This window comes from Mesoplodon densirostris, chromosome 7 (assembly GCF_025265405.1).
Source record: "Mesoplodon densirostris isolate mMesDen1 chromosome 7, mMesDen1 primary haplotype, whole genome shotgun sequence".
NCBI lineage: Eukaryota > Metazoa > Chordata > Mammalia > Artiodactyla > Ziphiidae > Mesoplodon > Mesoplodon densirostris.
In genome coordinates, this window is record NC_082667.1 from 38,758,059 (window position 1) to 38,784,139 (window position 26,081).

General features: G+C 39.7%; 1 protein-coding gene across 6 annotated transcripts in view; it reads left to right on the forward strand.

Moving 5' to 3' along the window:
• MTMR2 (myotubularin related protein 2) overlaps positions 1-26,081 on the forward strand; it is a 121,326-nt gene that overhangs the window by 17,920 nt on the left and 77,325 nt on the right. The window contains exon 1 of one of the 6 annotated variants that reach the window (XM_060103959.1): positions 13,954-14,026. The exons of the other annotated variants lie outside the window; for them this stretch is intronic. Within the exon in view, the coding sequence (XP_059959942.1) occupies positions 14,007-14,026 (20 nt within the window). The 5' untranslated portion in view covers positions 13,954-14,006. Of the gene's footprint in view, positions 1-13,953; positions 14,027-26,081 lie in introns of those variants that run through there. 6 annotated transcript variants of the gene reach the window in all.

Below are 26,081 nucleotides of genomic sequence, written 5' to 3' on the forward strand. Positions count from 1 at the left end.
CCACTATTAAACGCTTAATGGTAGACATCCCTTTTTGGTCATGAAATGTACACAGCATTTGTGTTAAAAGCAGAAAGGATCTTATGTTTCCAACAATGACTTAATAATTGGAACTGGTTGCTAGAGGGGAAATATGAAATTTCCTTTTCCAGAAGTTATTTTTGCTTTCTTGTCATGTTTTAAATAAATTGTATTACATTTTCTCTGGCAGAGACTATCTGATTATGGATAATTTAGCTCCTTGCTTCTTTAAGGATAAAATTGTTAGAGTTTCATTTGTTTTAATTCTCCAACCCTGTGTTTAACCTCATTCTGTTAAACTGGTGTTCTCTGATGACAGTAGGCAGCATCCCATTCCAGCCTCCATTAGATAAAAATAGTATTTTACATTGTTAAGGTGTTTCTGTCAGGTAATGTACTAAGCTCTTTGCGTGCACATTTTATTTAATCTTTATCAGTATGTGAACTCTTTCTGGCATGTAGTAAGTAAGTACTCAGCAAGTATTAACTAAATGGAGGAAACAGAAAATAAATAAGTAAAACAAAAAGTATGTCAGATAGCAATGAGTGTTTTGGGAAAAATAAAGCAGGGAGGTTAAATAGAGAATGAGTGGGTGGGTTTGGAGTTGTTTGCAATTTTAAATAGAATGGCCGGGGAAGGTCTCACTAAGTAGGCAACATCTGAGCAAAAAAGCTGAAGAAAGTAAAGGAAGAAACAGAATATTTAGGAGGAGAGTTACAGATAGAGGTAATGGAAGATATGAAGGACTTGAAGTGGGAGCTTGCCTGGTGTGTTTGAGGAACAGCAAGGGCTCCTGTGTTATTATAGTGCAAAGGAGCAGAGGGGGGAATAGTAGAAGATGAGGTCAGGGAGGTAAGGGTGGGGGCAGATGTGAAAGCCTTTTGGGCCGTATTAAAGACTTTGGCTTTTGTTTTGAGTGAGATGGGAAGGTAGTGGAAGGTTTTTTGCCAAGGAGTGACTATGTCAGATGTTTCAGAAGGATCACTGTGGCTGCTGTGTTAAGAAAGACTAGGATGCAGAAGCAGGGAGACTGGTTTGTAGGCAATTGGAATCATCCAGGAGGGAGATGATGGTAGTAGCCAAAGAGGAAAGAGAAGTGATTGGATACTAGACATGTTTTGAGGGTTCAGCCAATAGGATTTCCTGATGGATTGAACATGTAGTGTAGGGGAAGAGTCAAAGTTGACTCCAGACTTTTTGGCTCAAGAAAGTATAGAAGGATAGAATTAACATTTACTAAGATGTTAGAGCTGGTTTCAGGAAGAAGAGCAGGGATTTGGTTTGGGGCATATTGTTCACCTGGAGGTGTTACATAAATAAGTTATTGGAATCTGGAATTCAAGAGAAAAGTGTGGGATAATGCTATATATTTGGGTTAATCAGTTTAGAGATGTTAAAGTTGTGAGACTGGATGAAATTATTGAGGGGAGGTGTACATAGAGAAGATAAGAGTTTCAAGGACTGAGAGTTTAGGGGTACTCCAGTGTAAGGAGGTTCAGAAGTGAGAAGGAATCACTACAGGAGACCTGAGAGGAAGAAGGGCTCATGAGGTAGCCATAAGAGTACAGTGTTTTGGGGGGCTTCCCTGCTGGCGCAGTGGTTGGGAGTCCGCCTGCCAGTTCAGGGGACGTGGGTTCGTGCCCCGGTCCAGGAGGATCCCACGTGCCGCTGAGCGGCTGGGCCCGTGAGCCATGGCCGCTGAGCCTGCACGTCTGGAGCCTGTGCTCCGCAATGGGAGAGGCCACAGCAGTGAGAGGCCCACGTACTGCAAAAAAAAAAAAAAAAAAAAAAAAAAAAAAGTACAGTGTTTTGGAAGCCAAGGATAGAAAGTATTTCAAGAAGGAAGGATTAGCTATGTCAAATGCTGCTTATAGATGAGGACTAAGTATTGACAATTGAGTTTAGCAAAGTGGAGTTTCTTGATGGCCTGACAAAAGCATTTTTGTTGGCCCATTGGAAGTGGGTTCAGAGAGAATGAGAAGTGAAGAATTGGAAGCAGTGAGTAGACATCTGTTTCAAGGAGTTTTGCTGTAAGGAAGCTCAGAGAAGCGAAGTGGTATCTGGAGGCTAAGTTAAGAGAAATAATAGCATGTTTCTATGCTGACTGGAATGATTGAGAAGAGAGGAAAATTTTTATGATACAGGAACCAGAGGGAAGAATCGCTGGAGAGATTTTCTTGTGAAGATGAGGGGAGATAGTTCAGTGGAGGAGCTGGCTTTAGATGGAAGTATGGATGCTTTCCCTACAGTAAGAGAAAGGAAGGCAGAGTACGTATGCACTGATGCAAAGAGGTTGTAGTTGAGGGAGCCTGTGAAAGATCTTTTTGATTACTTCTATATTTTTCAGTGAAATGGGAATCTAGGTCACCTACTAAATTCAAGATGGAGAGGATGGTAGAGGATGAGGAAAGAAAAGACCATATGAAATAGTTGTCTGGAAGAATGGGAGAACATATGGATTAGGGAAATGTAGTATGTTTGCTGGGCAGTATTAAGGGCTTGGTTGACGTGAGTGATCATGTATTCAAAGTAAGTCCAGGCCGTATGGTTGTGTGTTTTTCTCTACACTAATCCAACTGTATGGGTACAGATCTGGAGTAGGCAGAGAGTTGGCTTAACTAGCATTTGGGTGTTGCCAGGTAAGTACCATGAAGCAAGCAAGGACCAGAGATGATTGTAATTACAAGCTGTAGAATTTAATAAGTTGGGGAAAGAGAAACAAGGTCATGAAATAGAGACAGTGAAAGACAGTAGGAACAGTGGAGGCCTTGGTGTAATTGAACAATTAAAAGATGTTGACTAGGGTCCTAGAGAGATGAGCTGGTAGTTAGTAGAATGGTTGAAATTTAAACTATGGAGGTCAGTTAATTGGGAATGCCAGTGTTTTAGGGTGTGATCCTGATCTGGGGTAGAGTGGAGGACAAGATCATTGGTGGAGAGGAGGTAAGGCACTGAGAGGCCAGGGTGTTGGAATATTCATTTATATGGATATTGAAATCAATAAGAATTATGGCAATTGTGTTGATATTAGAAAGAGTCAGGGTGAGCATGAAGCTAATTCTTCAAGGAGTGAGGGAGAGTGAGTTAGAGACTGGTCGCTGACCTCAGCAAGGAAGGGTAGAAGGTAGTATAGCCTGATGACATAAGATGAATGATTGGGGTTTTTAGACATGGAGAGGAAGAATAGTCTGAAAGTGGCAATGGAGAACAAGGCCTAATTTCCAGGCCCAGTTGTGGGAGAGAGATATTGGTGAGAAAATAAGAGGGCTTATTTTTCCATTTGAAAGGGCTGTAGGGAGAGCAGTGTTCTCAGGGGGAAAAACCAGGCTTTAGTTAGAGCAAAAGGTAAAGAGACCATCTAAGGGAGAGCAAGGTAGAGGATATTTTGCTGATGATTGACCTTGAAATTCAGAAGCACGGGAGTTGGTGGGGGGAGTGAATGGAAGATGAGATGAGAGGAGGGAATTAGTCTGGTGGTTCTGACTTCTTGTGGGAACTGTTGTAAACAGAGATAAAGGGTATAATGAAGTTAGTCCTTACAGTTTTTAAGATGGGATGATGGAACGTAGGGAGACTGAGTATTGAGGGGGAGGGAAGGGTGAGGTCCTGTAGAGATCACTGACAGTTCTGGGATCTACTCTTCACTTGCCAGTGATGTTGGGGAGGCTATGGGGAGATGGAGGCACACAGTCTTACTCTTCCAGGGCACTTGGATTTCTGATGTTCTTTCATAACTCCTACTGATGGGGGCTGGGGGCTGGGGGGAATGGGTGGTCTTATTTGGAACACAAGGAGCTGAATAAATGATCAATTATATGAGGTAGAGTTTATCATTTCCATTTTACACATAAAGAAACTGAGACTTAGTGAGGTAGAGTATCCTGCCCACAGCCACATGGCTGCTGAGTAGTGGAGTAAAAGGAGATGAAGCAGTCTTAAACAGTAAAGTAGATGAGTCAAGGAACAGTAACATTCTGAAATAACAGTAGATTGTCAGGCTTCCCTGGTGGCGCAGTGGTTGAGAGTCTGCCTGCCGATGCAGGGGACATGGGTTCGTGTCCCGGTCAGGGAAGATCCCACATGCCTCGGAGCGGCTGGGCCCGTGAGCCATGGCCGCTGAGCCTGCGCATCCGGAGCCTGTGCTCCGCAATGGGAGAGGCCACAACAGTGAGAGGCCCGCGTACTGCAAAAGAAAAAAAAAGTAGATTGTCATTGGAGCTTTCATTTACTTTCAAGATTCTACAATATCACTTGGATTTATACTGAATTCTTTTTTTTTACCTCATTATATATGTATATTTTTTTATTTTTGTTCTTATTATCACATCCTTTTCATACTGAATTCTAAATGGGAGATTATTGAACAATCCAGTCTTCTCATACTGAATATGTTCCTTGTGTTTATTGTCCAAAAATTAAAAAAAAAAATTATGGGAAAGAAACCCAAAGAAACTGCTTTCTGGTTGTTTTATTCTTAACCCACTTTTTTTTTTTTTTTTTTTTTTTGCGGTACGCGGGCCTCTCCTGTTGTGGAGCACAGGCTCCGGATGCGCAGGCTCAGTGGCCATGGCTCATGGGCCCAGCCGCTCCGTGGCATGTGGGATCTTCCCAGACCAGGGCACGAACCCGTGTCCCCTGCATCGGCAGGCAGACTCTCAACCACTGCGCCACCAGGGAAGCCACTTAACCCACTTCTAAATCCAGTTCAGCTTTATCTTCTCTAGGGAGCATTCCTTGAGTGGTCTCAGCTGAACTTCATCTTCATACAGTGAGCTTACGTGATAGAAATATGTGTGTGTGTGCGTGCGCGTGCACGCACATTTGTTTCATGTCCCTAGTTAGATAGTAAACACCCTGAGGGTATTTGTCCTTTTGGTTCTGTACTCCATATCAGAAGCAGTGTGATTTAGTCAAAATGGGACCTGATGTATCTGGCTCTGCCACTTATTTGATATCGTATTTCAAATCATTCACTTCTTTGGGCTGTATTTTATCTGTAAATGAGGGGAGTTTCACTAAAATCTTGGAGGTCCTTGAAAGTTGTAATATTCTTTAATTAACTGGCTAACTATCAGAGTAGTTGGCTAACTGGTGCCTATACTTGCATTTGAAAGGAACAATTAAAAACTATTATTTGGTATAACTGTGGTTACTGTGCAGCTTAGTGTCATTGTGAGGTGTGGGCAGTAGCCAGACAGGATCAGAGTGAGAAATAGGACTGGAGAGAGAGAGGGTGGGGCCAGATAGTACTAGTAGTATTTGTAAATGTGGGACTGAGAAGACTAAAGATGTTTGCAAATCCTTGGCATGGAGGTGATAACTGAAGCTGTGGGAATCCATGATGTTTCAGAGAGAGACTGAGGACAGAGAACAGAGCCAAGGTCAGAACTTTCAAGAGAATCTATATTTAGGGGGCAACTGGAAGAAAAGAACCTGGAGGAAGCCAGGACATTTTAATGACAGCAGAAATTTAGAGGGAAAGAACCCCAAGAGGGAGGCAGTGCCAGTCGTGTCAGATATTGCAGAGAAGTTAAGGAGGGCAAGAACTAGAGAAACTTCCTGAAGTCACACGACATCCAGAAAGCAGTATCATTAGAGCAGTGGAGGGTAGAGTTATTTTTTTTTTAATTTAAAAATACTTAATTGCTAAAAAATGAGTCTTCAGTGAGTCATAGTAGTAACATCAAAGATCACTGATCACAGACCACCATAACAAATATACTAATAATTTTAAAGTTTAAAATATTGCAAAAATTACCAAAATGTGACACAGAGACATGAAGTGAGCAAATGCTCTTGGAAAATGGTGCCAATAGACTTGCCCAACCCAGAGTTGCCACAAAATTTCAATTAGTGAAAAACAAAATAAAGCAAAGCACAGTAAAACACGGTTTGCCTGTGTGGAAAAGATGAACCTCAGAGAAGTAACTAGTAAAGGTTATAGAGATAAGAGTAATGGAATTGAAGTGTGAAGCCAGGTGCAATAAGGAGAATTTTGAGATGATCATCATTGATCTGCACCTTGTATAATTTCTTCCCCTTAAGTGGGAGAGGGACCTACAACTGTCTTTTAACCAATAGAATGTGGCAAAGACAATGAGACAGCACTCCTGTGATTATGTTACATGTCAAAGGTGAAGGGATTGGGCAGATATAGCTAGAATCCCTAATCCATTCTTTTTTTTCTCTAGTAGGTCTGTGTCTGTATTCCTGTCTTACCTCTATGTTCTTCATGACATTTTTTTTTCTTAAATTCCATATATATGTGTCAGCATAGAGTATTTGTCTTTCTCTTTCTGACTTACTTCACTCTGTATGACAGACTCTAGGTCCATCCACCTCATTCCAAATAGCTCAATTTCATTTCTTTTTATGGCTGAGTAATATTCCATTGTATATATGTGCCACATCTTCTTTACCCATTCATCCGATGATGGACACTTAGGTTGTTTCCATCTCCGGGCTATTGTAAATAGGGCTGCTATGAACATTTTGGTACATGTCTCTTTTTGAATTATGGTTTTCTCAGGGTATATGCCCAGTAGTGGGATTGCTGGGTCATATGGTAGTTCTATTTGTAGTTTTTTAAGGAACCTCCATACCGTTCTCCATAGTGGCTGTACCAATTCACATTCCTACCAGCAGTGCAAGAGTGTTCCTTTTTTTCCACACCCTCTCCAGCATTTATTGTTTGTAGATTTTTTGATGATGGCCATTCTGACTGGTTTGAGATGATATCTCATTGTAGTTTTGATTTGCATTTCTCTAATGAGTAAAGATGTTGAGCATCCTTTCATGTGTTTGTTGGCAGTCTGTATATCTTCTGTGGAGAAATGTCTATTTAGGTCTTCTGCCCATTTTTGGATTGGGTTGTTTGTTTTTTTGTTATTGAGCTGCATGAGCTGCTTATAAATTTTGGAGATTAATCCTTTGTCAGTTGCTTCATTTACAAATATTTTCTCCCATTCTGAGGGTTGTCTTTTCGTCTCATTTATGGTTTCCTTTGCTGTGCAAAAGCTTTTAAGTTTCATTAGGTCCCATGTGTTTATTTTTGTCTTTATTTCCATTTCTCTAGGAGGTGGGTCAAAAAGGATCTTGCTGTGATTTATGTCATAGAGTGTTCTACCTATGTTTTCCTCTAAGAGTTTGATAGTGTTTGGCCTTACATTTAGGTCTTTAATCCATTTTGAGCTTATTTTTGTGTATGGTGTTAGGGAGTGATCTAATCTCATACTTTTACATGTCCCTATCCAGTTTTCCCAGCACCACTTATTGAAGAGACTGTCCTTTCTCCACTGTACATTCCTGCCTCCTTCATCAAAGATAAGGTGACCATATGTGCGTGGGTTTATCTCTGGGCTTTCTATCCTGTTCCATTGATCTATCTTTCTGTTTTTGTGCCAGTACCATACTGTCTTGATTACTGTAGCTTTGTAGTATAGTCTGAAGTCAGGGAGCCTGATTCCTCCAGCTCCATTTTTCGTTCTCAAGATTGCTTTGGCTATTCGGGGTCTTTGTGATTCCATACAAATTGCGAAATTTTTTGCTCTAGTTCTGTGAAAAATGCCAGGGGTAGTTTGATAGGGATTGCATTGAATCTGTAGATTGCTTTGGGTAGTAGAGTCATTTTCACAATGTTGATTCTTCCAATCCAAGAACATGGTACATCTCTCCATCTATTTGTATCATCTTTAATTTCTTTCATCAGTGTCTTATAATTTTCTGCATACAGGTCTTTTGTCTCCTTAGGTAGGTTTATTCCTAGATATTTTATTCTTTTTGTTGCAGTGGTAAATGGGAGTGTTTCCTTGATTTCACTTTCAGATTTTTCATCATTAGTATATAGGAATGCCAGAGATTTCTGTGCATTAATTTTGTATCCTGCAACTTTACCAGATTCATTGATTAACTCTAGTAGTTTTCTGGTAGCATCTTTAGGATTCTCTATGTATATTATCATGTCATTTGCAAACAGTGACAGCTTTACTTCTTCTTTTCCGATTTGGATTCCTTTTATTTCCTTTTCTTCTCTGATTGCTGTGGCTAAAACTTCCAAAACTAGGTTGAATAAGAGTGGTGAGAGTGGGCAACCTTGTCTTGTTTCTGATCTTAGTGGAAATGGTTTCAGTTTTTCACCATTGAGGACGATGCTGGCTGTGGGTTTGTCATATATGGCCTTTATTATGTTGAGGAAAGTTCCCTCTATGCCTACTTTCTGCAGGGTTTTTATCATAAATGGGTGTTGAATTTTGTTGAAAGCTTTCTCTGCATCTATTGAGATGATCATATGGTTTTTCTCCTTCAATTTGTTAATATGGTGTATCACGTTGATTGATTTGCGTATATTGAAGAATCCTTGCATTCCTGGAATAAACCCCACTTGATCATGGTGTATGATCCTTTTAATGTGCTGTTGGATTCTGTTTGCTAGTATTTTGTTGAGGATTTTTGCATCTATGTTCATCAGTGATATTGGCCTGTAGTTTTCTTTCTTTGCGACATCCTTGTCTGGTTTTGGTATCAAGGTGATGGTGGCCTCGTAGAATGAGTTTGGGAGTGTTCCTCCCTCTGCTATATTTTGGAAGAGTTTGAGAAGGATAGGTGTTAGCTCTTCTCTAAATGCTTGATAGAATTCACCTGTGAAGCCATCTGGTCCTGGGCTTTTGTTTGTTGGAAGATTTTTTATCACAGTTTCAATTTCAGTGCTTGTGATTCATCTGTTCATATTTTCTATTTCTTCCTGATTCAGTCTTGGCAGGTTGTGCATTTCTAAGAATTTGTCCATTTCTTCCAGGTTGTCCATTTTATTGGCATAGAGTTGCTTGTAGTAATCTCTCATGATCTTTTGTATTTCTGCAGTGTCAGTTGTTACTTCTCCTTTTTCATTTCTAATTCTATTGATTTGAGTCTTCTCCCTTTTTTTCTTGATGAGTCTGGCTAATGGTTTATCAATTTTGTTTATCTTCTCAAAGAACCAGCTTTTAGTTTTTTGATCTTTGCTATCGTTTCCTTCATTTCTTTTTAATTTATTTCTGATCTGATTTTTATGATTTCTTTCCTTCTGCTAACTTTGGGATGTTTTTGTTCTTCTTTCTCTAATTGCTTTAGGGGCAAGGTTAGGTTGTTTATTCGAGATGTTTCCTGTTTCTTAAGGTGGGATTGTATGGCTATAAACTTCCCTCTTAGAACTGCTTTTGCTGCATCCCATAGGTTTTCGGTCGTCGTGTCTCCATTGTCATTTGTTTCTAGGTATTTTTTAATTTCCTCTTTGATTTCTTCAGTGATCACTTTGTTATTAAGTAGTGTATTGGTTAGTCTCCATGTGTTTGTATTTTTTACAGCTCTTTTCCTGTAATTGATATCTAGTCTCATAGCATTGTGGTCAGAAAAGATACTTGATACAATTTCAATTTTCTTAAATTTACCAAGGCTTGATTTGTGACCCAAGATATGATGTATCCTGGAGAGTGTTCCATGAGCACTTGAGAAAAATGTGTATTCTGTTGTTTTTGGATGGAATGTCCTATAAATATCAATTAAGTCCATCTTGTTTAATGTATCATTTAAAGCTTGTGTTTCCTTATTTATTTTCATTTTGGATGATCTGTCCATTGGTGAAAGTGGGGTGTTAAAGTCCCCTACTATGATTGTGTTACTGTTGATTTCTCCTTTTATGGCTGTTAGTATTTGCCTTATGTATTGAGGTGCTCCTATGTTGGGTGCATAAATATTTACAATTGTTATATCTTCTTCTTGGATCGATCGCTTGATCATTGTGTAGTGTCCTTCTTTGTCTCTTCTAGTAGTCTTTATTTTAAAGTCTATTTTGTCTGATATGAGAATTGCTACTCCAGCTTTCTTTTGGTTTCCATTTGCATGGAATATCTTTTTCCATCCCCTTACTTTCAGTCTGTATGTGTCTCTAGGTCTGAAGTGGGTCTCTTGTAGACAGCATATATATGGGTCTTGTTTTTGTATCCATTCAGCCAATCTGTGTCTTTTGGTGGGAGCATTTAGTCCATTTACATTTAAGGTAATTATCGATATGTATGTTCCTATTCCCATTTTCTTAATTGTTTTGGGTTCGTTATTGTAGGTCTTTTCCTTCTGTTGTGTTTCTTGCCTAGAGAAGTTCCTTTAGCATTTGTTGTAAAGCTGGTTTGGTGGTGCTGAACTCTCTCAGCTTTTGCTTATCTGTAAACGTTTTAATTTCTCCATCAAATCTGAATGAGATCCCTGCTGGGTAGAGTAATCTTGGTTGCAGGTTTTTCTCCTTCATCACTTTAATTATGTCCTGCCACTCCCTTCTGGCTTGTAGAGTTTCTGCTGAGAGATCAGCTGTTATCCTGATGGGGATTCCCTTGTGTGTTATTTGTTGTTTTTGCCTTGCTGCTTTTAATATGATTTCTTTGTGTTTAATTTTTGACAGTTTGATTAATATGTGTCTTGGCGTATTTCTCCTTGGATTTATTGTGTATGGGACTCTCTGTGCCTCATGGACTTGATTAACTATTTCCTTTCCCATATTAGGGAAGTTTTCAACTATAATCTCTTCAAATATTTTCTCAGTCCCTTTCTTTTTCTCTTCTTCTTCTGGAACCCCTATAATTCGAATGTTGGTGCGTTTAATGTTGTCCCAGAGGTCTCTGAGACTGTCCTCTGTTCTTTTCATTCTTTTTTCTTTATTTTGCTCTGCAGCAGTTATTTCCACTATTTTATCTTCCACCTCACTTATCCGTTCTTCTGCCTCAGTTATTCTGCTATTGATCCCATCTAGAGTATTTTTCATTTCATTTATTGTGTTTTTAATCGATGATTGATTCATCTTTAGTTCTTCTAGGTCCTTGTTAACTGTTTCTTGCATTTTGTCTATTCTATTTCCAAGATTTTGGATCTGGGAAATAGAATCTTGGATCATCTTTACCATCATTATTCTGAATTCTTTTTCAGGTAGACTGCCTATTACCTCTTCATTTGTTAGGTCTGGTGGGTTTTTATCTTGCTCCTTCTCCTGCTGTGTGTTTTTCTGTCTTCTCATTTTGCTTACGTTACTGTGTTTGGGGTCTCCTTTTTGCAGGCTGCAGGTTCGTAGTTCCCGTTGTTTTTGGTGTCTGTCCCCAGTGGCTAAGGTTGGTTTAGTGGGTTGTGTAGGCTTCCTGGTGGAGGGGACTAGTGCCTGTGTTCTGGTGGATGAGGCTGGATCTTGTCTTTCTGGTGGGCAGGTCCACGTCTGGTGGTGTGTTTTGGGGTGTGTGCGGACTTTTTATGATTTTAGGCCACCTCTCTGCTAATGGGTGGCGTTGTGTTCCTGTTTTGCTAGTCGTTTGGCATAGGGTGTCCAGCACTGTAGCTTGCTGGTCGTTGAGTGAAGCTGGGTGCTGGAAGATTTTCGCCGTTTGATATTATGTGGAGCTGGGAGGTCTCTTGTGGACCAGTGTCCTGAAGTTGGCTCTCCCACCTCAGAGGCACAGCACTGACTCCTGGCTCCTCAATTTGGGATGATGTGTTGTCTATTCATGTATTCCACAGATGCAGGGTACATCAAGTTGATTGTGGAGCTTTAATCCGCTGCTTCTGAGGCTGCTGGGAGAGGTTTCCCTTTCTCTTCTTTGTTCTCACAGCTCCTGGGTCTCAGCTTTGGATTTGGCCCCGCCTCTGCGTGTAGGTCGCCGGAGGGCGTCTGTTCTTCGCTCAGACAGGACAGGGTTAAAGGAGCAGCCTCTTCGGGGACTCTGGCTCACTCAGGCCGGGCGGGAGGGAGGGGCACGGAGTGCTGGGCGAGCCTGCAGCGTCAGAGGCCGGCGTGACGTTGCACCAGCCCGAGGCGCATCGTGCGTTCTCCCAGGGAAGCCGCCCCTGGATCCCGGGACCCCGGCAGTGGCGGGCTGCACAGGCTCCCGGAAGGGCGGTTTGGACAGTGACCTGTGCTCACACACAGGCTTCTTGGCGGCGGCAGCAGCAGCCCCAGCGTCCCACGCCCGTCACTGGGCTCCGCGCTTTCAGTCGTGACTCGCGCCCGTCTGTGGAGCCCCTTTAAGCAGCGCTCTTAATCCCCTCTCCTCGCGCACCAGGAAACCAATAGGGAAGAAAAAGTCTCTTGCCTCTTCGGCAGCTCCAGAGTTTTCCCGGACTCCCTGCCGGCTAGCTGTGGCACATTAGCCCCCTTCAGGCTGAGTTCTCGCCGCCAGCCCCAGTCCTCTCCCTGCGCTCTGACCGAAGCCCGAGCCTCAGCTTCCAGTGCCACCCGCCCCGGCGGGCGAGCAGACAAGCCCCTCGGGCTGGTGAGTGCCGCTCGGCGCCGATCCTCTGTGCGGGAATCTCTCCGCTTTGCCCTACCCAGGTATGTGGGGAGTTTCTTGCCTTTTGGGAGGTCTGGGGTCTCCTGCCAGCATTCAGTAGGTGTTCTGTAGGAGTTGTTCCACGTGTAGCTGTATTTCTGGTGTATCCGTGGGGAGGAAGGTGATCTCCTTGTCTTAGTCTTCCGCCATCTTACCCGGAAGTCCGAGGGTAGAGTTATTAATGAACCTGACATAGATTCAGCAAATCAGTGTTGACTTTCTACTGGATATTCAGTGTTGTATAAAGTCTATGCATGTGTACGCATGCACACACACACACACTCACTCTCCTCTCCTGAAGATGACTGGATGGGGCAGGATGAAGAACACAGGAGGAGGGACTTGCCTTGAACCTGAGAAGGGATGTGTTATAATCTAAGATAGGAGGAAAGAGTGGGTTTGGACACAGTTAAGTTTACTGAGAGAGAGAGACAATATGCCTTATTACCTCAGCTTTTCATTCTTATTAGACTATTGTTTCTAAAACAATAGATAGATCTTGTTGACAGTAATTGATTTTACATATCTTATTAATAATTCCATTGGATTTTTCTCTTATTTTCCTTGACCTCTTTGTAGTATTATTATGTATTATGAACTATCAATTTAAAACACTCTTTTTGGCTTTCACTAAACTTTTTCTCTTGATTCTTTCATCTCTCTGGCCATTTTTTTCTAGACTTCTACCTCCAGTCTGTATTCTGTGAAAATGACTGTAGTTCTGTTCACTAAATCTCAAATCTCTTATTGCTTTATACATCCTGTCCCTGGGCTACATGATTCAGTTTTATGGATTTAGCTGTCAACTAACTGTAACCTCTCCAAAGAATTTCAAAACTGGAAAAGTTTTGTACTTCCACTTAATGAACACTTGAGTACTTTGTAAGAGATTCAAGTTCAACAACATCAAAATCTACTGCATATTTTCAATAACCCATTCAAATTTGCTCTTTCTTCTGTATTTCGTGTCGTTGTCATTGTGCGGCCTCTTCCAAATGTTTATTAATTATTTCGTTCAATAGCCTGTTAACTAGTCTGACTTCCTCTAGAGGTTTTCCCCCAGTTGGTGCTCCATCATGCCAGCAGAATCTCTCTCTGCACATAGAGCTGATTATGTAACACTTATGCTCAGAAATGTTTGATGGCTTCCCATTGTCTACAGAATAGAATCTGAAATCTTATTATGGTATCCTTCATAGAACCACAATTTCTATGGTTTCTTCATAGAACATAGCTCAGCCTTTCTTGCCTCCACCCCTGCCATGATCCACAAAGCCCAGTCACATAGGTTTCCCCAAGTAATCTAGTTACTTCTGCTGCTCTCTGTGTGGAATGTTTTTAGTTTTCCACTCTACCATCAAATCCTATTAACGGGCCGTTGTCCATAACAAAATGACACATTTTTCAGGTCTGCCTCAACCTTTCCCAGTCGCACTTAGTCCTTTGCTCTTCTACTCTAGAGTATTTTTTAAACCACTCTTATAGCATTTATCACAGTCAGTTTCATAGATAGTTGAATAGGAGTCAGCCTCTCCCATGAAGATTTAATTTGGGAGCACATCTAATGTTGCCATATTGCATGTATCTTCACAGTGCACTCATCCAACACAGTGTAAGCAGCAGATCAAAATTGCCTGAATGAATGGATGAACAAATGCATGACCAGGTAAAATATAAAATCCTTTGGCCTACTGCTGCATGGGGTGTGTATGTTTCTCTGTGGATGCCTTGATGCCACCTCCATCTTAAAAATTCCAAGATGAAACTCATTAGCTCCCCAAACTATCTACTTTTCTTGCTCTCTAATTTGGCACACTGGTTTCTCAGTCAGCAGTACTTGGGTTCATATTTTGACCCTTTTCTCTCCCGTTCTCATCATGTCAAGTCATTTGCCAAGTTCTATCGATTCTGTCCCCAGTGTGCCTTGCATCCGCTCCTATTTCATTTTTCTGCTAGTTGAGGCCCTTTTTACCTCTGACTTGAGGAGGTCTCCTAATAGTTTTCGAACAGATTTTCCTGCTGTTGTCATCCATTCTTTGACCTATTGTTAAAATGATCTTCCGAAAGCACAGAAACTTTCAGTGGCTTCTCACTGCTTTCAGAACTAAATATCTAGATACCAACTTATTTTTTAGAACTTGTACAGGCTAATCAAAACTTACCTTTTCTGGCATATCTCTGATTGAGCCTTACAAGTATTCCACACTTCAACCAAAGTGGTCTGCCTCTTACAATAGCTTTAATATGCTCTGAATTTCCTAATACTTTCTTTTTCTTTTCTTTTTTTCATAGTGTTCTTTTGCTTAGTGAAATTGTTGAGAAGGTGTTGAACCTCTTCTGTAGTCTAACTTCAAATGCTACCTCTTAAAACCTTTTTCAAGCCCCTAAGTTAAAGCTGTATATGAGCATTCCAATTTCCCAACCCCTAAGTTCTTTATTTCATTCATTTTTCATATTCTATATTGTGTTGTGATTTTTCTGTACTTATATTAAGTACATTGGAGTGAAAGCTCACTAGGGGCAGCAACCCTATGTTATCTCTGTATCTCTAGTAGTTCCTAGAACAGTAGTGTCTTGCATATAGTAGATGCTCAAGAGTATTGATGAAATTAAACTGAGATATGGGATAACCAAAAGAATATACTAGTGAAGAGAGCTGAATTTATAGTATCAGAACTGAGAAAGACCTTTTTTTAAAAAAATAACCAGGTTATTAGTAACTATAGGAAGGAGACATTTTAGGGGCTTGATAGAGGCAGAAGCCAGATGGGAAGGAATTAGGGAATGAGTGGGTACTAAGAAAATGGAACCATTGAGGATAGACAGTTTGCTGTAATGTAGAAGGTAGCTAAACTCTTAAGAAATGGAATATGGCCTGCAGATTTGGAACGAGACTTATGAAGGAAAACCACATGCGGTGTTTGAAAGAAAAATGAGTGTGCTGTCAGAAACACAAGTGCCAAGATTACTCCAAGTCATGTGTTTTCATTTTTCACCTTGGCAGAGGAGAAGCAGTCCAGTGAGTCAGGCCACTGAAGCTAATGACGAGTTCCAGTGTACTGAGGCCACAAGGTTAGATTAAGTGTGCGAATCACAGAATAAGAAGCCTTGAAACATAACCATGTTGGGCATTGGCAAGGGTGATGTTCCTGAGTCACTGAGTTTATATTCTTGTGTTCCAATTCATTCTGATGAAATTATTTATTTAGAAGAGTTACTGAGCCAACCATATGTATATTTTTAAGGAGGTATCTCCCCCTAATTATTACAGGTATGTTTTGAAATGTATGACATTTGAAATAGAATCATTAAGCTCAGAAACCCTAATGGTGGAAGCTGTTAATAATGTATGGTAGGGCCAGGGAGGCTGACAGTGAAGGTCTTTCCATTGCACTTGAAATGACATTATGGGGGAGACTTCTGTGGCCCATCTAGTTAGTTAAAAAAAAAAAAAAGAAAAAATGGAAAAAAGAATCATTACTTAGCTAAATTAGAATATTTTTCAAGTGTATTTTAAAAGATAGATATAGCTTCTGATAAAATCACTTAATATAAAAACAATGAAAATATTTAAAGAAATTGTGGCTTATATTTCTTGATAGGGTATCGTTTCTATTTATCTATAATCAGGGGTGTTGAATTTACACATTGGTAGCCCAGAGTTCCTGAAATAAGTATAGCTATTGGATTTAGTTTCCTTTTGACTCTGTTGTATGAAATACAATATTGGAATATTTCTATTTAGTTTGAGTCTTAACTTCATATTCAAGACTGTGATTACCTAATTAGAAAAAACATATGTATATATACACTTACACATATACCTTTTGGACAATCAGTTTAATTTTTCAGTATTTATTTAGATATTGTGTGAATATTTCAAAAGGCAGAATACTCATTTCTGAAGCTCTGGACTATGTTAGAACTAAAAGGAATTATCTAGGCCACAGTTCTTAACCTTAAAGTCCCTGACGTTGTCAACAATTCAGGGAATAGCTTTCATGAGATTTTTCAAAGAGGTATCTGACCATCAAAAAGCTAACCATTAAAATAGTCTAATCGGTACTATTCACAGATAATGAAACTGTAATGGGGAGTGGGGATTACGTCACTTGGCCATGGATACTGCTGTTAAGTATCCTTGTTTCTTAATTCCCAACCTTTTCTTTAATCATTCCAGTAGAAATAACAGTCAAAAAACAATTCCCACCAGTTGTTTAAGGATTATTTGTCATTCACTTAAGACATAACCTCCTTAACAAAATATTTGCTCCAATGTCCTAAGAAATTTTTCAATGGAAATGAAATACTATATATGGTATATAAAGTAACACATGCACAGGAACTCCAGAAGGAAAATGAAACTTTCTGTTTATCTTCCTCTGCTTTGTTCTGTCCCCTCCAGCCCCCCTTGGCCACATTTCTTTTTCATCTTGTCTTATGTTCTAGTCATGGCCTCTGATGAATTTGATTAGAATAATTCAATCTTTTGATCATTCTCGTTTTTTCACTCATTAATTAGTTTGAGCAGTATTTCTTGAGTGCCTGTTCTATACCAGGTACCATGCTAGGTCTTAGGAATAGAATGGCAAACAAAATGGACAGTTCTTCCTTCTTAAAGTTTGTAGTCTTAGAGGAACTAGTCAGGGAGTTTTGCAGAACTAGGCTCCCTGCACAGGTGCCAGCTTATTTAAGGATCTCAAAGAAGGCCACTGTGGTTGGACAGAAGAGCAAGGAGAGAGAGAGAGATGTACAAGAGGAGGCTGGAGAAGGAGGCGGGGGCAGATCATGTAGCTACTTGAGGCTAAGGTAAGTAAGAGCAGTGGGGAGCCATGGAAGGATTTCAAGCAGGAGGGTGGCATGGTGCATTTTAACTTTTTGGCTATTATGAATAATGCTACTGTGAACATCCGTGTACATTTGTATAGTTTTTTAAGTAGGCATGTTTTCATTTGTCCTGGATATATGTTTAGGAGTGGAATTGCTATGTCATTTGGTAACTCCATTTCACCTTTTAAGGAACTGCAAGACTGATTTCTAAAGTGGCTATACCATCTAACATTGCCATCAGCAATGTATGAGGGTTCCAATTTCTCCACAATTTTGCTTACGCTTGTTATTGTCTTTTTGAATTTAGCCACCCTAGAGGGTGTGGAGTGGTTTCTCATTGTGAACCCCTTGCCTTTTCCTAGCAAGGTTTTTAAGCCTGGCATTTAGGATTCGCAGTGTTCTGGTACCAGGCCTTTTATCTATTTTGTTTGAGTCAGTGACTTATTATTCACAAAATACGCCCTATACTTTCCAAAACTCTTATAAAAAATTTCTGTGTGTGTGTGTGTGTGTGTGTTGGGGGGGGTGGGAGGGGGTGCTTGTGTTTTGCAAAGCCTTGATCTGTGCCTTGCAGTCCTTCCTTAAAGACCCAGCTGAATTTCTTTCTCCTTCATTTGAACACATCGAGCCATGTGGAATAGTTGATATTTGACCATTTTACCTACAAAACAGCAATTTCAAATGGTTCAGCTTAATGTATTTCTTCTTTTCTCTAATCCTCAAATTATTACCATTTCCTTTGAGTTTTTTCTCCTGGCCCTTGTTTGTACCTCTCATGGTATTATTGATATGCTTATGTGGTATAATGTCTCTTATCGGGCTGAAATCTCAAGGGCAGAGGCTGTTCTGTAATCTAGTATTTTGTACATAGGGTTTGGTAATTGTTAAAAATTTTTTAAAGGTATATGTGCATTAAACAGTGAATCAATATAGACAAAATGAATCAGTATAAACATAGTACATCAATGTAAACATAACTGAATACAAATGCAAAGGTGTTGGAATGACTAGACTTATTGAAAGGAATCAGTAAGAATAACTTAGGACTGGTTTATTGTGGAAAATGCGCCTTCAAGATAAGTTTCAGGTGGTTAAAAACCAGAGTTGGTCAAAAGAGAAGACAGTTTGGAAACTAAATTAGAAGCTATTCTGAGCGGAAACAGAGAAGAGTCTGATTCTCATGACCAGGAGCAAGGAACAGGTTTGTCTGGCTGGAGTGAAATGTAAACTGGAGCTAGAAGTAGGTATGGTGGAGAGCCTTGGCACTCTGAAAGCTATTACGAGATTTAATTTGATTTGGAGGCAATTGGGTACCAGTATACTCACTTTCATCATAATGAATACAGGTGCTACAGGATTGTTGGAGTGATGCTTGAAGAACATTATTCTTGTAGATTTGAATATTATATATTAGAAAGTGATGTGACTGACATCCCTGAATGAATCCAGTTATGAGCTGATTCCAGCTTTTTTCAGCAAAAGTGTATTGAGCTACAGTGAGACATGAAATGGGAAATAAAAAACACATTCAATGTGAAAGAAAGGAAGGGAAGAAGAAATGAAAATATAAACTGTTTCTTGATGGAAATGACTGCATGCAGTTGGAGTGTCTATCAAGTTGGGGTGAACAGTTTTGGGAAAGGTAGTTCTGTGGAAAACATAATAGGCAACATGAACATTAATTTTTATTCATATTTTTCCCAGAGAAAGGTTATTTCTGATGACATAATTAAGTCTCTTCTGGTAGGACTGCCATGTCCTTTTTAGTACTTCTCAGAACTTTTGAGCTTTTTTTGTAAAGAAAAAAATTAATTTTATATTATCAATTTCAAATTGGAAATCTTTCACTTCTATCAGTATATCCAAGAAAAACTCCTCTGATGAATTTTATTCTCTGTGACTGTATTAGTCAGCTCAGGCTTGCATACAAAGCAATACTATAGACTTGTGGCTTAAACAACAGAAATTTATTTCTCACAGTTTTAGAGGCTGGGAAGTCTGGGATCAAGGTGCTGGCCGATTCAGTTCCCAGTGAGGACTCTCTTTGACTGGCTTGCAGGTGGCTGTCTTCTTGCTGTTTTCTTACATGGCCTTTCCTGGTGTGTGCTTGCAGAGTCAGGTAGGGATGGGGGCAACGATAGGCTTTCTCTCTTCCTCTTCTTATAAGGCCACTAATCCTATCGATCTTAACTTATACCCAACCCTTATGACTTCATTTAACTTTAATTATCTCCTAAAAGCCCTGTCACCAATTATAATCACTTTGGGGCTCATAGTGAGCTTCATTGTAAGAATTTGGGGGGGGCACCATCAGTTCATGTCAACGACAGACTTCATTTTTAAATTGCGTTCACAGTGCCAATACACATGCCTTTATAGTGGGAAAAATATTCATTTTTCTAATACTTCTAACATAATGTTGTCCAAAAGACATAATTCCTTATTTTGTGAATACTAGGTCTTTAATTGTAGTTCTTGCTGTCCCCTCCACCCCCCCAGTAAATCTGTGGGTACAGTCACTAGGGGACATTTGTATTCTGACTTGTAATATGTCACAGCTGAAAGTAGTATTAATGAGAGGTGAAACAGCAATCTTGCCATTATACTTTTTTAAATTTATGCAGCTAATCTTACTTGGGGTGGCGTAATTTCTGTGTAATAACACTCATTTGTCATAAATAATTACAGCTAATATTGATACTTACACGTGGTGCTACATTTTTTTTAGACGCTTTACATATTTTATTGCGAGCAAGATAAGGAAACGATCTGTGGTAAAGGATCTTGGAATAGTAAACAATAACAAAGTGTCTGAGAAGAGGAGCTCGTAGATGAGTAAATACAATACAGTGTTACAGGTATTATGATAGAAATATGTACAGTGAACAGTGAAGGAAGAAGTAGTCATGTTTACAAGATGGATAGGGGCAAAGAGGGCATGGAAGTGTACGAAGGACATTAGAGGCAAAGACAGCAGGATTAACAAAGGTGCAGCTGCATGAAGTAGCTAAAGAACTTAGAGAATCTGCAAGCCGTTCCCAATGGGTTCAGATGAATAAGAGCTCCAGCTAGATATGTAGAACAAAGGCCAGATCATGAAAGACTTCAAGTGTTGTGCTAAGGAGTTTGGGCTCGATTCTGTAGGCAGTGAGTAATCACTGAAGATTTAAGCAGGGAATGCAAGTTAAAACCACAATGAGATGTCACCTCACACCTGTTAGAATGGCTCTTATCAAAAAGACAAAACATCACACGTGTTGGTGAGGATGTGAAGAAAAGGGAACCCTGGTAGACTGTTGGTCGGCATATAAAGTGGTACAGTCGCTATGGGAAACAGGATGGAGGTTCCTCAAAAAATTAAAAATAGAACTACTGTATGATCCAACAATTCGACTTCTGGATATTTATCTGAGAAAAACGAAAACACTAACTCAAAAAGATATGTGCACCCTCATGTTCATTGCAGCATTATTTACAATAACCAAAATATGGAAGCAACCTAAGGGTCCACTGATGGATGAATTGATAAAGAAAATGTGCTACACACACAGACACACACACACAGACACACACACACACACACAAAACGGGATATTATTTACCATAAAAAGAAGGAAATCTTGTCATCTGCAACAACATGGGTGGATCTTGAGAGCATTATGCTAAGTGAAATAAGTCAGAGAAAGACAGATACTGTATGATCTCACTTATATGTGGAATCTGAAAAACAAAAACCGAACTCACATAGAACAGATTGGTGGTTGTCAGAGGCAGGGGATTAGTGTAGGAGGGAATGGGTGAAATGTGAAGGTGGTCAAAGTACTTCTGGTTATGAAATAAAGTCATGGGGATGTGATGTACAGCATGGTGACTATAGTTAATAATATTGTATTGTATAGTTGAGAGTTGCTAAGAGAGTTGATCTTAAAAGTTCTCATCAGAGACTTCCCTGGTGGCGCAGTGATTAAGAATCCGCCTGCCAATGCAGGGGACATGGGTTCGAGCCCTGGTCTGGGAAGATCCCACATGCCGCGGAGCAACTAAGTCCGTGCGCCACAACTACTGAGCCTGCGCTCTAGAGCCCACGAGCCACAGCTACTGAAACCCGCACGCCTAGAGCCTGTGCTCCACAACAAGAGAAGCCACTACAATGAGAAGCCACACACTGCAACAAAGAGTAGCCCCCACTCACTGCAACTAGAGAAAGCCCGCACACAGCGACGGAGACCCAATGCAGCCAATAAATAAATAAATAAATTTATTTTAAAGAAAGTTCTCATTAGAAGAAAAATTGTAAATATGCATGGTGATGGATGTTAACAAGACTTAACTGTGATTATTTCGTAATATATACAAACATGGAATCATTATGCTGTACACCTGAAACTAATATAATGTTATATGTCTATTATATCTCAATTTAGAAAAAAGTTTTAAGCAGAGGAATGATAGGAGCAGATCTATTTTTGAAAGATCACTTTGGTATTAGTTTGGGATGATATATTGGATGAGTAATTGAGGGAAGAGGTGTCGAGCTAAGACAGTAAGAATTAGGATAGGAAAAAGGATGCATTCAAGAGATGATAGGGGGGCTTCCCTGGTGGCGCAGTGGTTGAGGGTCCACCTGCTGATGCAGGGGATGCGGGTTTGTGCCCCGGTCCAGGAGGATCCTGTGTGCCGCAGAGCGGCTGGGCCCGTGAGCCTTGGCCGCTGGGCCTGCGCGTCCGGAGCCTGTGCTCCGCAACGGGAGAGGCCACAATAGTGAGAGGCCTGCATACCGCAAAAAAAAAAAAAAAAAAAAAAGATAGGGAGGTAGACTCTACAGGACTTTGGATTGATTGGATGTGATTGGCTTGGGGAAAAGATAGTGATGGTTTAGAAGAATCACTTGGTAAGTGGGAGTGTTGCTGAGCACTGCCCAGGGCCTAGCTAATATTTTCTAACCATGAGTTTTAAATGGCCCCAATGTGAAAATGTATTCCATTAGCACAGGAGAAGGTAGATAGTTATTCAATATATTGATCTGAATTTAGGGATTAGTTAGGGAAGTGGTGGTCAGTGGATAAGGATATAAGGATACTGAGTGTTTGGCGAGAGAGAGAGTATAAAATGTTACTGTGTATTCCAGGTTGGATGGGGAAGGAAGTGAAAGGGGATAGAGAGAGCAGTAAAGCATGAAGGATAATGACAAATGGAGGAGTTGAAGGATGAGTTGTCACCACTAGGTTGAAGATTAGATGAAGGGAAAGTTAAGAAAGTGAGATATTTGGAAAGAATAGCATCTGTGGTCAGATATTGGTTTCCTTAAGTTTAAGATTACAAAGGCTGGGTAGTTTCCAGAAATGATAAAGTACAGAAGCACATTGCTAAGGTGGGGATATAGATAAGGGATGTAGGAAGTGAGGAATTTTGAGCTAGGTTGTTGCTAGTTTGCCCTTATGGGCATTAAAATTCCCATGATGAAGGCACTTTTGGAGTAGAAAGAAGCTTTAGAGAAGAAAGTGAGCCAGATTAGAAAGTTCTTACTGAGTGAGGAGGAGTAATTAAAAGGTGAGTGGATGATAGTTACAGAGAGGTTTTATACCCAAATCCCATGAACCTCAGAGGAAGAAGGCTTTTATATATGAAGATGGAAAAGTAATACTAGTGTAGAAGCATGAGAAAGGAGCTGGGGAAATGCTGGCTTCACCTTTGGGCTCTTAAGATGTGGGACAAGAAAGTTTTCTCTAGAAAAGGCTGCAGTGAAGTGGATTCCTGGAAGGAGATCTCAGTTGAAGCAGAGAGGTGGAGGGGAGAATTTGGTTGAAGATGTAAGAAAATTTATTCAGTATGGAGTAAACAGTCTAGTATAAAGGTTAGGAAAAGTCAGGAGCTGAAGGAAGACTTGGGCAGGGAAAATGGATGGAGAAAACACATAGTCGGACCAGAAGGTCTGGCATTTTTGAAGTTCAGGATGACAAGGATAACAGGAATGTTTGGATTGAAATTTATGTAGTGAAGTTTCTGGGCCTAGGAAAATCAAAGTGTCATTGGTTACTTAATGAGATTAGCAGACTGCAGTCTTTGCTCTGAGTTCAAATGCCTTGCCAATTACAAGATTCTTATTCTCTAGCAGTTTGTAATTTTAAAAGGAGGAGGCTGTGTAACCAAAGGGCTCTAGTCTAATGTGGAAGGTGTTAAGTGCCATTTTAGAGTATAGGCAGAAGTGTAGTCGACTGAGAGTTTTGTTCCAGCTGGAAGACCTGGGGAAGATTTCTTGGAAAAGCTAGCCTTTTAACCGGGTCTTAAAGTGTAAGTAGGATGTTAATAAATAGATTGGGATAAATGGGCATTCTTTTTGGAATGGCATGAGCAAAGGTATGAATTCAGGGAAATACAGAGCTTGTTTGTGGAACAGTTCATAAAAGGTCAACATAGAGAGCTTGACCTCAAGATGAGCAGTGGGGAAATGGAAGAGAGCAGTGGAAATTAGGTTGTATTATTGTAGTAGCCCTGGTGATCAGAAGCATGCATAGAGCCCATATGACAGGAGAAAAATAACTGCTGAAAAAGAACTGAATTCTGTGGCCACCCTCAGTCTGAGTAGCCACTTCATGTTTATACCAGAACTTTCAGGAGTTCTGGTGGTGGTGGTGGTGGTGGTGTGTGTATTTGTGTTTGCTGTAATCACAAGTATTCCCACCCTTGTCCCCTCCAGCCCCTCGTTGCCTGCCTGGAGTTTAAAACCTTTTAGTGCTTATTCAAATGCAACAGTGTAGATCACAATATCTACCCACGTTTATGTGTATCTGAAAAGAGAAGTTAATAATTAAAGGCTGTTTTCCACACTTTTGCTTGAAAGACTGATTCTTTGAGACTGCAAAGTATTAGTTGCAAGACCTGGTTTTGTTTGTTATTTTATTTCTCTTAAATTTGTTTATTTCATACTTTGGCTCTAAAGAACTATTTGGTGTCTTTATGGTACATGCTATAATATTCCTATTGATACTATTATTTTTAGGTATACACTACCCATAATTCCAAATTGTGTTTTATTGCCTTTACATGTTTTTTCTGTTTTCCCAGAAGGTCATATACATAAAAAATAGTACCATGCATTTCAGCTTGTTCAAAATAGACTTTGTGAGGTGTTGATTGCTGTAACACTTAGAATTGTGTTTGGCTATACAGAATAGAAAACTCCATTAGTGATTTTAAAAATTGAACTTCATTTATTTTACATAACCAAAATTCCCAAAGTAGGGAGTTAGTTGTTGGTGTAGATTCAGCTGCTCACCAGGAAAGGACTTTATGCTCTTTTGTGTCCTTTGCAAGCCAGCATTTGCTCATGTTTACAGGATGGCCATGGTATATCCAAGCTTTATGTTCTTGGTACAGGCAAGAGAAAGTAGGAAAGGTTAAGGACCGCCTTTCTATTTCTGCTCCCCTTTATTAAGAACATAAGAGTTTTCAATAACAATTAATAAACTGCCCCTTAAATCTCATTGGCCAAAATTGTGTCACATTGTTTCCTAGACACAAGGGAGCCAAAAAGAAGCACATCATCTTGGGCTGGCCACAAACTCTCCTCACTAAAGTCAGGAAAGAAAGGGGTGTGTATATATATGGAGCAGGCAGCAATCAATATCTGTTAGAGTACTGTGCCTAAAGTTTGTCTATTTTACTTGTTATTTTAATGCACATGGAATTTAATTACTCAGAAATTGGTGCAGGAAAAAAGGAAGAAATCATTCTCAGGCTACCAGTTTATCTTTCCTTGCATTATAAAACTAGATAATAGAATTCTTATGACTGCTCCTTTGTATAATATAGATTTTTAGATACAAAAAAATTACACAATTATACTTTGTAATAGTTAATAAAATAAAGAGATGTTTGTATTTGAAAAAACAATTTTGAAGTGTTCACACTGGAATGCCATTTTCATTCATTTAAGTGAAGTGACCATTTATTTTGGGGGAGATGGTTTTCACTTTGTATAAATATATAAAAACATATTGTAGATAGCATGATCTTATACATGGATCACTAAAAACTACCAAAAGAACTGTTAAAACTAATAAGCAAATTCAGGTTAAGTCGCAGGATACAAAATCAACATGCAGAAATCAGTTGTTTCTATATGCTAGCAATGAACTTTCCAAAAAAGACATTAAGAAAACAAATTCATTGCAATAACATCAACAAGAATAAAATACTAAGGAGTAAAATTAACCAAGGCAGTAAAAGACCTGTATGAAGGAAACTATAAAATGATGGAAGAAATTGAAGAAGACACAAATCAATAGAAAGTTATCCTATGTTAATAGATTTGAAGAATTAATCTTGTTAAAATGTCACTGCTGCCCAAAGTGATCTACAGATTGAACGCATTCTACATAAAATTTCTGATGGCATTTTTCACAGATAGAAAAACAATTCTAAAGTCAGTATGGAACCACACAAAACCTGAAATAGCTAAAGCAATCTTGAGCACAAAGAACAAAGCTGGAGGCATCATACTTCCTAACTTCAAACTGTATTACAAAACTATAGTTATCAAAACAATATGGTACCAGCATAAGAAAATAGACACATAGACATTAGAACAGAATAGAGGACCCAGAACTAGAACCACACATGTATACACTCAACTTGCCTTTGAAAGGGCACCAGGAATGCACAGTGGGGAAATGATAGACTCTTCAATAAATGGTGTTGGTGAAAATGGATATCCACATGCAAAAGGATGAAATTGGACTCTTGTATTACATCACACACAAAAATCAACACAAAATGGATTAAACATTTAAAAGTAAGACCTGAATCTGTAACACTCCTGGAGGAAAACATAGGGAAAAAGCTCTTTGGTGTTGGTCTTGAGAATGGTTTCTGGGATTTGACACCAATAG